The sequence below is a fragment of the Fusarium graminearum genome, chromosome 1 (assembly GCF_000240135.3).
Source record: "Fusarium graminearum PH-1 chromosome 1, whole genome shotgun sequence".
Classification (NCBI taxonomy): Eukaryota; Fungi; Ascomycota; class Sordariomycetes; order Hypocreales; family Nectriaceae; genus Fusarium; species Fusarium graminearum.
The window spans coordinates 9,942,403-9,956,303 of record NC_026474.1 but is presented as its reverse complement, the minus strand read 5'-3'; the positions used below and the strand labels follow the sequence as shown (position 1 = coordinate 9,956,303).

Here is a 13,901-nt window from a genome sequence, read left to right as displayed (position 1 = left end):
AAGTTTCTTCATCAATCTCTTCCTGTCATTCATCTAGCAAACACATCGCGATCCGAGCCCTCACAAAGAGGGCCTCAGCATCTTCACAATGGCGACACCAACAGCTGTGAAGCACGCTTCACAACAAGGCCGCACTCCCTCGCAACTCACCGCCGCGACTCCTCCCGTATCGACTCCCTTCTCAAACCCTGCTCACGTCGCTTTCTCTCCTCGGGGACCGAGATCTTCGCCTCAGCAGTTCAAGAAGTCGCCTGCCACATCATCACTTATGGCGCAAATGTCCAATGTTCCCCTGAATTTCGATAGCCCTTCCACGGCTGCGGCTATGGGCGCCCTTGGAATCACAAGCGGTCTTGACGTGAATCTGAATAACGTCGATGTTGGCAATCTGAGTGGGCTACCATCTCTCGTGAACGAAGACGACAAGCTCAAGCGGTTGGAGACGATCATCGCAACCTTGGATGTATGCGCTTCCTATTCTGAACGCTTCTTTGCTTTGCTAACTCGGCACAGAAAAAGAAGGGACTCGTAAGCGAGGCTGGTCTGGAACGTCTGGCCCAGCGCATAGGACTCGACTGTCTCTCAGAAGACACTACAGCACCTCATGGCCGAAAACAAAGAACTCTCGTCATAGCAGGTTCAGCTATTCAGCTAGACATTATTTTGGACAACAATGTTGTCCAAAACATTTCGCTTGCGTTTCCAGAGTCAGCTGCGTCGGTCACGAAACATGTTAGCCGAGCAAGCGAAATTCTCCTAAAGGACCTGCAACTTCTTCCGAACCAGAGTCCATTGACAAAAACCCTCGACGAATTCGCGGTTAACCTCGAGCGCTTAGCTGTTCTGGATAAGCTCAGTATCATCCCCGGGCTTGATTGTCATGAAGCAATAACGGGTATATATGCGAGCCTGGAAAGGCTTCATCAATGGGATGTGGCTAAGCTCCGCGAAGAGCCGGAAGTGAGCAGCAAGTCGAACGGTGCTTTATCCACAGCAGCAATGTGCACACGACACGGCTATCCCGTCATGCACTCAAAAGACCGAGTTGGACTAGCATTGCAGTACTGGAAGGTTCTCCGCCACATCGAGCCAACAAGTGAGCAAATGGCTTCGTTCACTGCATCTCAGGAGCAAATTTGGTCGCTCCTTATCGGATGTGCTCCAATAGTGGACGAAGTGATGCCTGTGCGAGTCTCCGAGGACTGGATTTCCAAGGACATTGTAAAAGCAGAACCCTCGATGGATCCCAAGCGACCCAATTTGGATTGGCAACAACCCAACAACGTCGTGCTCCCATCCACAGAAGAGAACAAGAATGCAGGAATGGAAGTTCTTCAGCCGGATCTCTCAACAGCAAGGGTACCACAAGTTATGTTCACTGCTACGTTTGACCCACCAATCATCATGTCTCACAACGACTGGTCGCATTTATACAACATTGTCAACATCAAGGCACCGCAACTTTACGGATACTTGCCAACCTTTGACAGTCTACTGTTTCCCATCCCTCCAGGCAGCAACCAGGATCCGAGCGAGCTTCGTGCAATCTCTCGTAAACGTGACGTCCGTATCTACGATAAAGATCAGAGCCCAGCTGTCAAACCTCACCGCAACACGCTGTACATCTACAAACAAGTGTACTCGCACAGGGTAACTGAGATTCCCTTTTCTCATCCTCAACAGCTTATCTATATGCTTCCACTTCTTCGACAGTATGCTTTCCTTTCAACTTTGCTTGAGAACAGCTTTGGGTCGGAGACAAAGGAGGCCGAACCACTACCTAAGCCAGGAGATGCCTCAGTACATCCACCCAAGTCTAATGTCACTACTCGGGACGAACTGGCAGATTTTATGAAATCGGCTTCTGTTTCTGATGACACTGCCTCTTCCTCAGAGTTGAAATTCGACGTCACATTATGGGTTCATCCTATGCCTCATCTACAGGTTGTCTTTCCCTTCAAGGACTCGATTGCCAATATCATTCTGAAGATCCTCGAGGATGGAGTTGTTGAGGTTGCTGAAGAAAACGTTCTTCCTCGTGTCGAGGAGGACAAGAGACAGGGTAAGCAACTTACACGAGCGGACCTGGGCAAGGTGCTGGAACACATGGAGGATCTGTGCAAATGGGCAGAATGGATTCGTACAAGGCTCGCATAAGTGCTAGGACTTGGTATGCTTAGATGGATTTGAATGATACCCCAAGAGTGATTTCCCCATACAAAAATATGATAAATATGAACTTGATGAATCACGCCATGATTACCGTTGCCTTTTTGGTACCATGACACATCACTCGGATCTTTAACCACATATTTCTGTAAAAATGTAGATATTGTATTCTTATGCCTCGATATAGGGCTTCAGTGCCACGTCGGCCGGTCGCTCTGGCTTTCCCTCCACTTTAACCTTCTTTACTCGGATCATCTTGTCGTCTGGAGTCTTAATAGCATAGCTCCCGTCACCTTGATCCGATACGAGAGCGCTGAATGAATCTGACCCATGACCTAGAAAGCGGACTGTGGTACCATTGGTCTTAACATCGCCAGTGCTCACAGTCTCAGCATCTTGGAAAATCAGCCGTTTCGTCTCTCCTTTCCTACTGACGGCTTCCGTCCAAACCGACCCCAGAACTCTTATTGCTCGCACGATATCATCGGCCTTCCAGCTGGACCACCTGATATGGCCATCGGCTTTGCTAATCTTTGGCGCATGAACGAGCTGCCCTTGGTCAAGCTCTTCTCCTTTCCATCCTTTGTTTTGATGTGGCGGTACGTATACACCGTCTCGTAGACCCTGCACCAGCATCTGCGCTCCGACTGGAGCGAGAAGATTTGTGAGCTCTTGAACTGTGCAGTCTGGTGGTGCTGTTATTCCAGGGTGCGGAGTTTGATATAGCACGGTTCCGTGATCAAAAGATTTGTCGTCAAGTGTTTGTAGTGAAACACCAACATGGCTGTCTCCCCTTAGTATGGCGTGGTGGATTGGGGCAGGTCCACGGAGGCTATTATTGTTAGTCTCTCGCTTTAAAGAGCATGTATACAAGACTTACTCGGGGAGTAGAGAAGGATGCACATTAAGACCACCATATTTGGCTGATCCCAATATTCTTGGTGGCACGAAAAGCCCAAACGACACAGCAATTACGAGATTTGTTCCCTCAGGCAGCTAGAAGGGTTCAGTAACTGATACATCATGTGCTTCTCAGTTCAGGGTCCAATGCTTACATCCCATCCTTTGAACGTTCCCTGCTGGTGTATTCTCAACCCCAACTCTTCTGCCAGTAGCTTACAAGGTACTGTATTATATGAGTCTTGTGTTGTCAAGCTTTGTAAATCTTTGATTTACCTTCTTTTAGAGATGAAAATCCTCTTCCTGAACGTTTTGGTGGTAGGGCCATGACCTCAAGAGACTCTATCAATCCTTTGTTTTTGCTGTGCTCTTCATGGACAGCTTTTAGAGAAGCACAGCTAAACTCATCGGAACCGCAGAAGAGAATGCGTAGAGGATCCGATGCGCGGCGCGGCGTGTTTTGGGAGTAGCATCGTTGCCATTGAGGAATCTTTCGGCCAAGCAATAACCTAGACTTTGTAAGGTATGAAAACATCATGAGATTTCTCTAATCATGATCTATCATGAGAACGTGAAGTAGGGTAGGTCCTTTGCGATTGGGCTTGTTGCTGTGTTAGTGTACAGGCCAATCGATTGGCTGCTTTGGTAGAAACCCCTCGTTTGTTGCATGTCGGACCGTCTATTTGCATTTCATCATGCTTCAGAGCATCTACGATCTTGAGATAGTTAAATGCTTGAAATTTCATAAGACTTCGGTAATAAGAGATGTCTTTATCAATATTAAATATTTAAACGGGAGGAGTTGTTTTGTTAATATTATGTTATTGGGCATATAGGTGCGTATTCTCGATATTTGCTCTGTTGTAGGGTGAGTTCTTAGGCCCTTGGAAACATCACGATATCTTGTACGGGGACAACAACTATTCATTGTACAGATGGTAAACCACTGGGCTTACTTAATACCGGCGAGGCTTCACTCGAGTGATACAACACTCCATACGAGTTTGACATGGGCAGGGCAAGGTTTGTGTACCAACCAATGGCCAAGTTTCTTCTAACTTGATGATATATTCACTTCCATGTTTTGTACTTAGAAAAGGTCATTCACTGCCTTGTCAGAATCCTTCTGGATCAACTCAACCATGCCCTACAGAGGTCAGACTGTTAGCATATGATCGGGAATACTGTCCAGCTATTTGGGTTCACAAACCTTAGGCATAATGGGCTTGCCATCTTCACCCTTGACGTAGCGGAATGGCATCTCGGTGCTCTCGTGTTCATTAAACTTGAGCTCGGGAAAGTCCAAGTAGGGGACCTGATCGACAGGCACTGATAAATGGTGAGCTGGTGGGTTGCAGGGGTAAGCATGAACATAACAAACCCTTGTCTTGAACGACGATACGGGTAACTCGCACAGCAGTATCTGTCGTCATTTGCTTGGGACCAAGTCTGCGGCCCTCAAAGCCCTTCTTTCGGAGTTCTGAAGTACGGTCTAGAGTTTTCGGTTAGTTGACAGCAAGTGAGTGTGTTATAAGAAACACATACCTCGTGGAGGATCGTCGCCTATCAATTGGGCATGAAACATTAGCAACATGTCTCTCCATTTCTTTCCAAGCCCGGAGTTTAGAACATACCGAGGATACCGCCAAACAAAAAGGCATCAAAGGTCTCGCCATCCTCAGGAGAAAGGTCCTTGGCGGCAGATGGATCGAGCAGGCAAACCTTGGACTTGTTGGCAGCATAAAGCTCCTCAACACCACGCTGCTCAGCAGTGAAGGCGGGGTTGCTGGCAAGGTCTGCTGGGACCTTGAAAGTGGAAGGCAAACTGGAGAGGATGAAAGAGCCTCGAGTATCCTGCGTCTCGCGAGCAATAGCGAGATACTCAAGCTCTGACCAGGGGCCTAGTTCAGGGTCGAGATGCTCGACAATAAAAGTCTTGCCAGGAGCTGCCATTTTTCTTTGTTCTGCAATGAGGGGCAACGTTGAGTTTGTATCAATGCGGTGAGTGCACTAGGCAGATTCTGGTGGTGAATATCAAAGTATCGATTTCTTTCTTTGATATTGAGAGAGACCAAGTTCTCTTTGGGTTGTCTATGTGAGGCTTTACAGAAGAGTGTCGATGACGTTGATTGGCTAGGAAGAGAGGGTTTTGAAAATTCGATAGTTTGAAGCGTGGAATATAGTGATCGTCAGTGGAGGCATGGAGGCTTATGGATCTTGTCGCGCTTCAGCAGATATGCAATGCGAGCAAGTTGAACATGTGCTTGCATACGACAGTAAATGCCTATTTACGTTGATCAATATCTAGAATATTAGCTAATTGTATAAAAAACCAGGAAATAAACGTTGAATTATTCGGTAGTGCCCGTGAGCAATAGATGGGTTGTGCACACAGATTCATGGCTCTATTGACGTTGAACCCAATAGTTAGCAACTACAACGCCACATTACCATCAATACGCATGCACAGCGCTATTAACTTCAATACAACCAAGACAAACATTTACTCATATCTCACATCTCAACTATTTAGTCATGTATTAAATAACAACCAGCGAAACGATAACATATGCATTCTCATGTTTGAGGTACGTATACGTGATACTCGGTGCGAAACCTTCTCAAATGCTCGCCCGGGTCCAAGAGCTCCGAGAAACATGGAACCCAAAATTGGAGGCTGCTGTTAGTGGATCCGGACCCCTGAGACTGTGCCCAGCTCCTTGCAGCGGGAGGGACAACAGCGAACCGCAACCAGGGCGCACCGCCAAGCCCGGATAGGTGGGCAACTGCGACCAACATCAAAGCTCTACCGCCACTAATACTACAGTGGAAGCTACAGCATGGCCCCCACTAGAACCCGGGGTCCCAAGTAGGTCCCAAGGCCACCTCATCTCTCCTGCGACTGTCCCTTTATCTTTCAAGACTGTCCATTCCAGTCGCAACTCTGCTTGCTCATGTCTTCGTCGCCAGGCAGGGCATTTATTTCTTAATCCTGAAATTCTTTTCTGTCTTTATTCCTTGGTAGGCAACAGGATAACTTGCTTCCTCTGTCTGCCCCAACTTCGCCCGCGGCGTCTTTCGTCCGCAACCTTATACATCATGGCTCTCATGTCGATGATCCCGTCCCCGAGACGATGCGTCGTTCTACTCTCCTTATCCCTTACGCCAACTCTGGTCGCTGCCGTGAATCCAGCAACCTCAACAAAAGCTGCTGCCGCCGATTACTATGTTCGCGACCTTCCCGGCCTGCCCGCTGATGGGCCCAAGGTCAATATGCATGCTGGGTAAGTCAGTTCGTTTCCTCCCTGAATTCTGACCCGCTGACGCGTCTGTTTGCATCGCAGCCATATTGAAGTTACCCCTGAATCGCATGGAAATTTGTTCTTCTGGCATTTCGAAAACCAGCACATTGCCGATAAACAGCGAACCGTTATTTGGATCAATGGTGGACCAGGTTGCAGTTCTGAAGATGGTTCCATGATGGAAATCGGTCCTTATCGACTTACGGATCAGGACAATTTGGTATACAACAATGGCTCTTGGAACGAATTCGCCAACCTTCTTTTTGTCGATAACCCCGTCGGTACGGGTTTCAGCTCCGTCGATACCAACAGTTACATCCATGAACTTAAGGAGATGGCTGACCAATTCGTCATCTTCCTCGAGAAGTGGTTTGCTCTCTTTCCCCAATACGACCGCGATGATGTGAGCAGAGCTTGGCTCCGTATGAATAGCAACTTGCTAATATAATTTAGATCTACATCGCAGGCGAGTCCTATGCTGGACAACACATCCCCTACATCGCCAGGGCTATTCTCGACCGGAACAAGAAGGACTCTAAAACCGCATGGAACCTGAAAGGACTGTTGATCGGCAACGGCTGGATTTCTCCAGCAGAGCAGTACCCTGCTTACATCACATTCGGCATCGAGAAGGGCATCATCGAGAAGGACTCTGACAACCACAAGAAACTCCAAGCCGATCTGCGCAGCTGTGAAAAGATGATGGCTTCTGACGTTGGTCATGTGGATTATGGAGAGTGCGAGGCTATCCTCTCCAACATGCTCAAGTTGACCAAGAAGGGTGACGGCGACGACGCATGTATTAACATGTACGACGTACGACTCAAGGACTCCTACCCCAGCTGTGGTATGAACTGGCCCCCGGATCTGGTGCACTTGACTCCCTACTTGAGGAAGCCCGAGGTGACCAGCGCTCTTCACGTCGATGCTATTAAGAAATCTGTTGGGTGGACCGAGTGCAATGGTGCTGTTGGGGGCGCCTTCAATGCAAAGAATTCGAAGCCCTCTGTCGAGCTCCTGCCCAATCTTCTCAAAGAAGTTCCTATCATGCTCTTTTCTGGAGCTGAAGATCTCATCTGCAACCACGTCGGAACCGAAAACATGATTAACAAGATGGAATGGAACGGCGGAAAGGGTTTCGAGGTCACACCCGGCAACTGGGCTCCTCGCCGCGACTGGGACTTTGAGGGTGAGACGGCTGGTTTCTGGCAAGAGGCCCGAAACCTGACCTACGTCCTGGTCTACAACTCATCGCACATGGTTCCCTTTGACCTCCCGCGCCGAAGCCGAGATATGCTGGACCGTTTCATGGGTGTGGATATCAGCAGTGTTGGTGGCGATCCGGCTGATAGCCGCATTGATGGCGAAAAGGGGCCCAAAACCACTGTTGGCAGTGCCAAGAACAGCACTCAGAATGCTGCTGAAGATGAACATCAGAAGCAACTGGATGAAGCCAAGTGGGCAGCTTATTACAAGTCTGGTGAGATTGTTTTGGTCATTGTCGTCATTGGTGCCGTTGCTTGGGGATACTGGATCTGGCGCGAACGTCGTAAGGGTGCTGCGTACTCTGTTCTCGCTGATCACGATCTTTCCCGACGCTCTACTGGACACCGAGCAAAGTCGCAGCCTGGCGATCTTGAGACCGCCGCTTTCGATGAAAGTGAACTTGATGACTTGCATGTGACAACGCCGGGCACCAGCACAAGCGCGAGATTTCCAAAGAACCAAGACGGTAGCGAGAAGTTTGTCACCAAGTACGCTGAATAGATACGACCGGGATATGACATGCACTTAACTTAGTCTTGATGTTGCCCAGAACGCTTCGCCACAAGTGTATATCCTTGATTGGCGTTTAGGTTTCTGTTTATTTTTTGCATAGGGTGGTTCCGGTATTTCACGCTTGGGAAGTTTTGGCGTTTGTTTTGGTTAATCATGAAATAAAATCAATTCTTTATCGTCATCTAAGTTGGTCCAATACTACGCCAACAACTCCGTGTCTAGATCAAGAGCGCTCCGTGTAACCCCTCCCATTTGCTCCCTGGCTTTGTGATGTTGAAGCCTTTGTATACTGTCCGATATCCCCGAAACAACCAAGCCAACCAGTAAATTTTTTGTGTACGCCTGCAGTGCTGCGCCTTCGTCCCTGGAAAAGAAAGTGAACCAATTTACAGTTGCACATCGTTGTTGAGCAACCGGACCTCTTCACCTGGCTTGAAGGGTGGAAGGCCGATATAAGGACAACCATCGCATCGGAAAGCGTCGCCAAGTGAGCAGTTGCCACACGAGCCAACCTTGCCCTGCACTGTAAAGTCGATCTCGGCCAGGTCATCAGTTGCAAGCTTGATGCTCTCGAGTTGCTTGTCGGCTGTGGCACGCTTGTCGGCGTCTTCAGCGGCAAGACGTTCGGCAAGACCGCAAGTGCAGTCCTTGCATGCACGACGACGCTTACCAGCCTTTGGTAGACATTCGGCAGCTATTGCGATGTTAGAATCAATTTTTTCTTGGGCACAAGATTGCAGGGAAAACTCACGGATATCGATGGGACGGGCGAGATCCTCCTCAGTCATGAGAGTATCCTCGTCAATGAGATCATCGTCGTCGAGGTCGTCTTCCAGATCAATGAAACCGACGCCGGCGGGAACTATAGGCTTGGGAGTGGCCTCCACAGGCTTCCTCTTATGGTTGAGAGGAACAGAGCCATCTGCCAAAGGAGCGGGCTGGGCCTTCTTCTTACCGAACTTCAATGTAACAGCTCCATCATTGTCGCCGTAATCGGGCTTCTCAAAGCCGCCATGCGACGACACAAGGCCAGCCAGGACTGCCTCCTTTGACAAACTTGCCTCCTCCAAACTGTTTCCATTTTGAGACTGTAGACGGCCGCTGGGCTTCAAAGATTCGGCAACTGGGCCCAGAACGGTTCGGTTCATCAAGGTGAGGGACTCGTCCAACTTGGAAGACGCATCGGAAAGGATGAGGACGAGGTCGTAGGTGGAAGATGGCAGGGTGACCAATCCCACGGATAGACGGTCAAGCATCTGGAGGTCGGTAACGGAGCGATCATAGTCTGCGAGGACGGTTGACAGGGCGTCCGAGTTGGCAGCGAGAGAGGGAGGTGCCAACAGAAGCGTTCGCTTGGGTGGCGATGTAGTCTGGGCAGACTTTGTGACAGGCATGACAAAGTCGTCGCTGTTATCGATCGTGATGGTCGCGGGCGCCATTGTAGTGTAGTATCGCGGAGAATAGACAAGAAAATCAATGAGGGTTTAGGGAGTGGAAAAGTAAAAGGTTGTACAAAGAGGGACTGGACGTTTTTAAGACATGATGGTAACGTTAGGCCCAGACTTTTGACTCGGTGTCGTTGGTGGTATGTACCGAATCCAATTAGTCAAATGCAAATGGCGTCTCCGTGTGAGTTTTCTTTTGCACTATACAATCCCTACTGATGGACCAGTAATCGTACCGTGTGATGCGACTATCAAGTAGACAGTATTACATCTGATATCAGTATTGCGGGGTCGCCTTTTGCTTTTCCACGGCGGGGGTTTTCCAGTCCCATGAATTTCAAGGGCCCTTATTCCGACTGCGGAGGCGCAGAGCACACCCGTAGCATTGCATTTCCTCATGGCTACTGCAGTCACAGTCAAGATGCGGTGCAGCTGCTGATACGTTGATAACAAAGCAACCTCTAAGAATTAGTATCTCCTGGCTAGCGATTACACTCCCCGGAGATGCAAGAGATTCACAATCTCGCATTGGCTAAATATTGCATGTCAACCGTATGGCTCGGCTCTTCCGGTCCTTGCTATAATTACATGTCTCTACTTTTCTCTCTCTGTCTGTCCTATGCTAACACGTTTGTTTCGGCTGACATATGACCGGGCATTGGTAATCTGACCGACAGTGGGGGAACGGGTTGCGACATACCCACGGCTCGGGTCTGTCTGCACGGGTCGGATATGAACGGCGACATCGGACCAATCCGACAAAGGACGATTGCTCGTTGGGCTCTAATATGCACGATTGCGATAGGTTAACTTTTTGACACTTCTGGCTTCTGGTCTTTGTGGTCTCGTGAGCGGGAATGTCCGCCGACAGGACCGCAATCCTGGTCTTGGGTTTCTGGTTTGCCTTTCATGTGCGTTTGTGGAGATGCACTTTTCCGGGGTGCCTAGGTAGTGAATGTCGATGCCGTTTTATGGTTGGCTGACTGTGTTTAGAGTAATTGAACTTATCAGCGTTACCGTTTGGCTGGTGACGATCTTTGTTCTGGCGTTGCACTAGAACTTTATAATAACTTACTGCTTCAGTTAATAGTCTATTGAGATATCCTTGCATAATATTTATTTAATAAATGTGCATCTTAAATAGAGTTGCTTTTTTCTTTCTACAGTTTAATGTGTCGTATATATGCATGTTGAAATTTCTAGGATATAATGCATGTAATAAGATTTTCCTCCTCTCATAACCTAATGCTATACTTAAGTATTTATTAAATCTTAGTGTTACCTAAATATGATATTGGTTTAATTAGTTACCTATTTGTAAAGTGGAAGCTTATTGGATACCCATCTATATGGGCTTAAGTTAATCAAACCAAGCCAGTACAACCAGCTTCTTATATATATCGAATGTCGGTATGCCTGCATGCAACTTGACTTCTTTAGTCAATTGAAGCCAATATGTTGCCTGTAGTTTGCTTCTTAGAGTCTGTGCTTTGCTTAATAGGCAGTTGCTCTTGCAGGTGGTGCCTGCACTGCGATGAAGTGACTGCCAGCTGCCAGCACCATCACTGGCTGACCTTCACTTTTTCCTGCCTTAATCGTCTGCTCTTCTAAAGCAAACGCGTCCTTGTTTTGAAAGTGCGATCACTCCAGGCGACAGTGATTCACTCACTGTTCTTCCGTCTATCATATTTCTGCCTTCCACCTCCACCCCTCACCTTCTTCTTCTTCTTCTTTCTCTCATCCTCAACCACACACTTTCTTTCCCCAGCACCTCCTCTGCATCGAGCACAGATCTATTGTGTGCTGATTGCTTCCTCTGAGAGACACCCAAGCAAGGGCTACTCTTTCTTTTCTATTCATTAGTTATTGTCATTCGTTTTCGCATATCGTGCGAGCAACTGCAAGCACCCGTTGATTACCAAACACTTGGCTCGACCGATCTGATCCTCAAAACTCAAGGTACGGGCATACTTACTCCTTTCTCTCTGTTCCTTCCTCTACCCATTTCGCGACCGGAATCTCAGCATTTTGGGGCTGGTATTGCTGTTTGGAGTACCTCCCATTCTTGAGCCTGTGCAAGTTATCTTTGCTTTGCAATCTTGCTCTTGGGCCAGATAAACCTCCTTTAATTACATTACCTTCTCTTTCGCTTTTCACTACCTGTCATTTCCCAGTATTATATCGATTCGTCACTTTTTTTCGCGGCTCCTTTAATCTTTCTAACGCATGAGCAGTCTGACTTCTTTCTCACGAGTACCTTCATCCCAGCGAAAGCATCATGGCTGATTGGGGTAACGATCACGGCGGCTCTGCCAACGGCTATGGCGACGATGGCCACAACAAGTATGTGCTTACCTTTGTGGAATTCGGTGGTTCCGAACATCCCAATTGACCTTCCTAGCTACGATTCACCCAACGATGCTGGCTTTGGCAACAACGGGTTTAACGGTGCCGAGGACCTCGGGGACGGTCAACCCGGCGGCGACGACAAGTGTTTCGGCTGCGGTGAGATTGGGTAAGAAATTGATCAATCATAGAAGACGACATCTAACATGTACAGTCACCGTCGCGCTGAGTGCCCTAACCCCCAGGAGATGGCCTGCCGCTACTGCAAGAAGGAAGGTCATATGCGCAAGGATTGCCCCGAAGCACCACCTATGGTCTGTGAGAACTGTGGTGAAGAAGGTTCGTTTCGTTAATGCATTTATAATCATAAGCTCACATGTCCAGGCCACTTCCGAAAGCACTGCGAGAAACCTCGCAAGATCAACCGTGACCACATTGCCAATGTGCACCCTGAGGTTGCCTGGAAGAAGATCCAGCAGGCAGTTGCCGAGCAAGATGTTGACGACGCCAAAGAAGCCGTAAACGAGTACGTAAAGGGCATTGAAGGCGAAATCACCTACCGCCAGCTTCAGGAGGCCCTGATCGACCATAACATTGGCCTCTGGCTCATTCCCACTGAGCGCACCCTGGTTCAAGTCTTCACCAACATGGACCTTCAGGGCAACATCGACAAGAAGTACACTGTGTCGTATCGCTTTGTTGAAAAGGCCGACCGACCCCGGGAGATTGAGGGCTGGCCCAAGACCCGCGAGGAGCTCCTCGAGCGCCTGGACGATGCTGGCGAGATCGTTGACCGAGGTCTCCCTCTTTGCAGCAACTGTAGGGAGCTTGGCCATATTTCCAAGTTCTGCACCCAGGAGAAGATGGAACGCACCGACGGCCCTAAGATCTCTTGCTACAACTGTGGCGCAGATGGTCATCGTGTCCGAGACTGTAAGTTAGACTTGGCTCCGGATCGACCGGTTTAGTGCTGACTTATTAGGTCCCGAGCCTCGCGTCGACAAGAATGCTTGCAAGAACTGCGGGTGAGTATTTCCAGTAACTGATCTAGTATCCGGCAGTGGCTGATTTTGATAGCAAATCCGGCCACAAGGTCGTTGACTGCGAGGAGCCTCCTAACCCCGCCAATGTCGAATGCCGCAAGTGCAGCGAAGGTAAGTTCATCTTTCTTATATCCCAGTCGGCTTCTAACTGTTGTAGTCGGACACTTCGCCAAGGACTGCCCTCAGGGCGGCGGCCGTGCCTGCCGAAACTGTGGTCAAGAGGGACACATGGCCAAAGAATGTGACCAGCCCCGAGACATGTCCACTGTGACTTGCCGCAACTGCGAGCAGCAAGGCCACTACAGCAAGGAGTGCCCCCTTCCTAGAGATTGTAAGTCATTCTTGGTTCGCGTTGTCAATTCGTGCTACTAACTGCCAGATAGGGAGCAAGGTCCAGTGCTCTAACTGCCAGGAGTATGGCCACACCAAGGTCCGATGCAAGGCCCCTCTGGCTGAAGAGTCTGCTGACGACAGATGGGGAGCTGACGACAGCGGTGCTGTTGCTGTGACCGTTGGTGATGGCGACGATGGAGGATGGTAAATGCCATCTCCAGGGAAGACTATTGTTGCATGGCATTCCGGCGGGTGTGATTGGCGAACGGCATATAACGGACGGATCAGTAATGAAAACGGTGATCGATGTAGAGAACGATTTCGTCCAGGTTTAGCCGTTGGGGGTAGTTGATACACCAAGATAGGTAGCCAGATAAGCAGCTGAGCTCAGTGAAATTTTAACGTCATTGAGAATATTTGTAACTTTATGCATCCTTTAAGCGATTATCGAAGGTTTCGATTCGAATTTGGCGTGACATTTATTGACCTAATGCATTCAGTGCACAGGCAGATGGTTATCTAGATCGCTTTTCCCTACGCGGATATTCTGGCTGCTTTATTTAATTGAGGTTTGAGTTTGAGCA

General features: G+C 48.8%; 6 protein-coding genes across 6 annotated transcripts; 3 read left to right on the top strand and 3 right to left on the bottom strand.

Moving 5' to 3' along the window:
• Positions 1-88: 88 nt before the first annotated feature.
• FGSG_10148 (uncharacterized protein) lies at positions 89-2,157 on the top strand (the record flags this gene model as incomplete). The annotated part of the gene is made up of 2 exons (XM_011320785.1): positions 89-463; positions 514-2,157. The coding sequence occupies 2 exons, from the start codon at positions 89-91 to the stop codon at positions 2,155-2,157; spliced, it is 2,019 nt and encodes a 672-aa protein (XP_011319087.1).
• A 183-nt stretch (positions 2,158-2,340) lies between these two features.
• FGSG_10147 (uncharacterized protein) lies at positions 2,341-3,604 on the bottom strand (the record flags this gene model as incomplete). Its single annotated transcript, XM_011320784.1, has 4 exons — positions 2,341-3,001; positions 3,050-3,165; positions 3,225-3,295; positions 3,346-3,604. The coding sequence occupies 4 exons, from the start codon at positions 3,602-3,604 to the stop codon at positions 2,341-2,343; spliced, it is 1,107 nt and encodes a 368-aa protein (XP_011319086.1).
• A 555-nt stretch (positions 3,605-4,159) lies between these two features.
• Positions 4,160-5,022, bottom strand: FGSG_10146 (uncharacterized protein; the record flags this gene model as incomplete). Its single annotated transcript, XM_011320783.1, has 4 exons — positions 4,160-4,216; positions 4,280-4,413; positions 4,451-4,561; positions 4,704-5,022. The coding sequence occupies 4 exons, from the start codon at positions 5,020-5,022 to the stop codon at positions 4,160-4,162; spliced, it is 621 nt and encodes a 206-aa protein (XP_011319085.1).
• A 1,146-nt stretch (positions 5,023-6,168) lies between these two features.
• On the top strand, positions 6,169-8,301 carry FGSG_10145 (uncharacterized protein; the record flags this gene model as incomplete). The annotated part of the gene is made up of 3 exons (XM_011320782.1): positions 6,169-6,353; positions 6,414-6,793; positions 6,838-8,301. The coding sequence occupies 3 exons, from the start codon at positions 6,169-6,171 to the stop codon at positions 8,136-8,138; spliced, it is 1,866 nt and encodes a 621-aa protein (XP_011319084.1). The 3' UTR covers positions 8,139-8,301.
• FGSG_10144 (uncharacterized protein) lies at positions 7,375-9,692 on the bottom strand. The gene is made up of 2 exons (XM_011320781.1): positions 8,902-9,692; positions 7,375-8,844 (listed from the first exon to the last, which is right to left on the bottom strand). The coding sequence occupies exons 1-2, from the start codon at positions 9,587-9,589 to the stop codon at positions 8,537-8,539; spliced, it is 996 nt and encodes a 331-aa protein (XP_011319083.1). The 5' UTR covers positions 9,590-9,692; the 3' UTR covers positions 7,375-8,536.
• Positions 9,693-11,873: 2,181 nt separating this feature from the next.
• FGSG_10143 (uncharacterized protein) lies at positions 11,874-13,525 on the top strand (the record flags this gene model as incomplete). Its single annotated transcript, XM_011320780.1, has 8 exons — positions 11,874-11,938; positions 11,997-12,110; positions 12,156-12,280; positions 12,326-12,874; positions 12,924-12,966; positions 13,019-13,095; positions 13,142-13,315; positions 13,368-13,525. 8 exons carry the CDS (start codon positions 11,874-11,876, stop codon positions 13,523-13,525), a joined length of 1,305 nt encoding a protein of 434 aa, XP_011319082.1.
• Positions 13,526-13,901: the final 376 nt, after the last annotated feature.

Coding starts and splice junctions, on each gene's coding strand:
- FGSG_10144 (XM_011320781.1), bottom strand. CDS start 9,589: ATGGCGCCCGCGACCATCACGATCGATAACAGCGACGACTTTGTCATG. Junction 8,845..8,901: donor CGCCCGTCCCATCGATATCC/GTGAGTTTTCCC, acceptor ACATCGCAATAG/CTGCCGAATGTCTACCAAAG.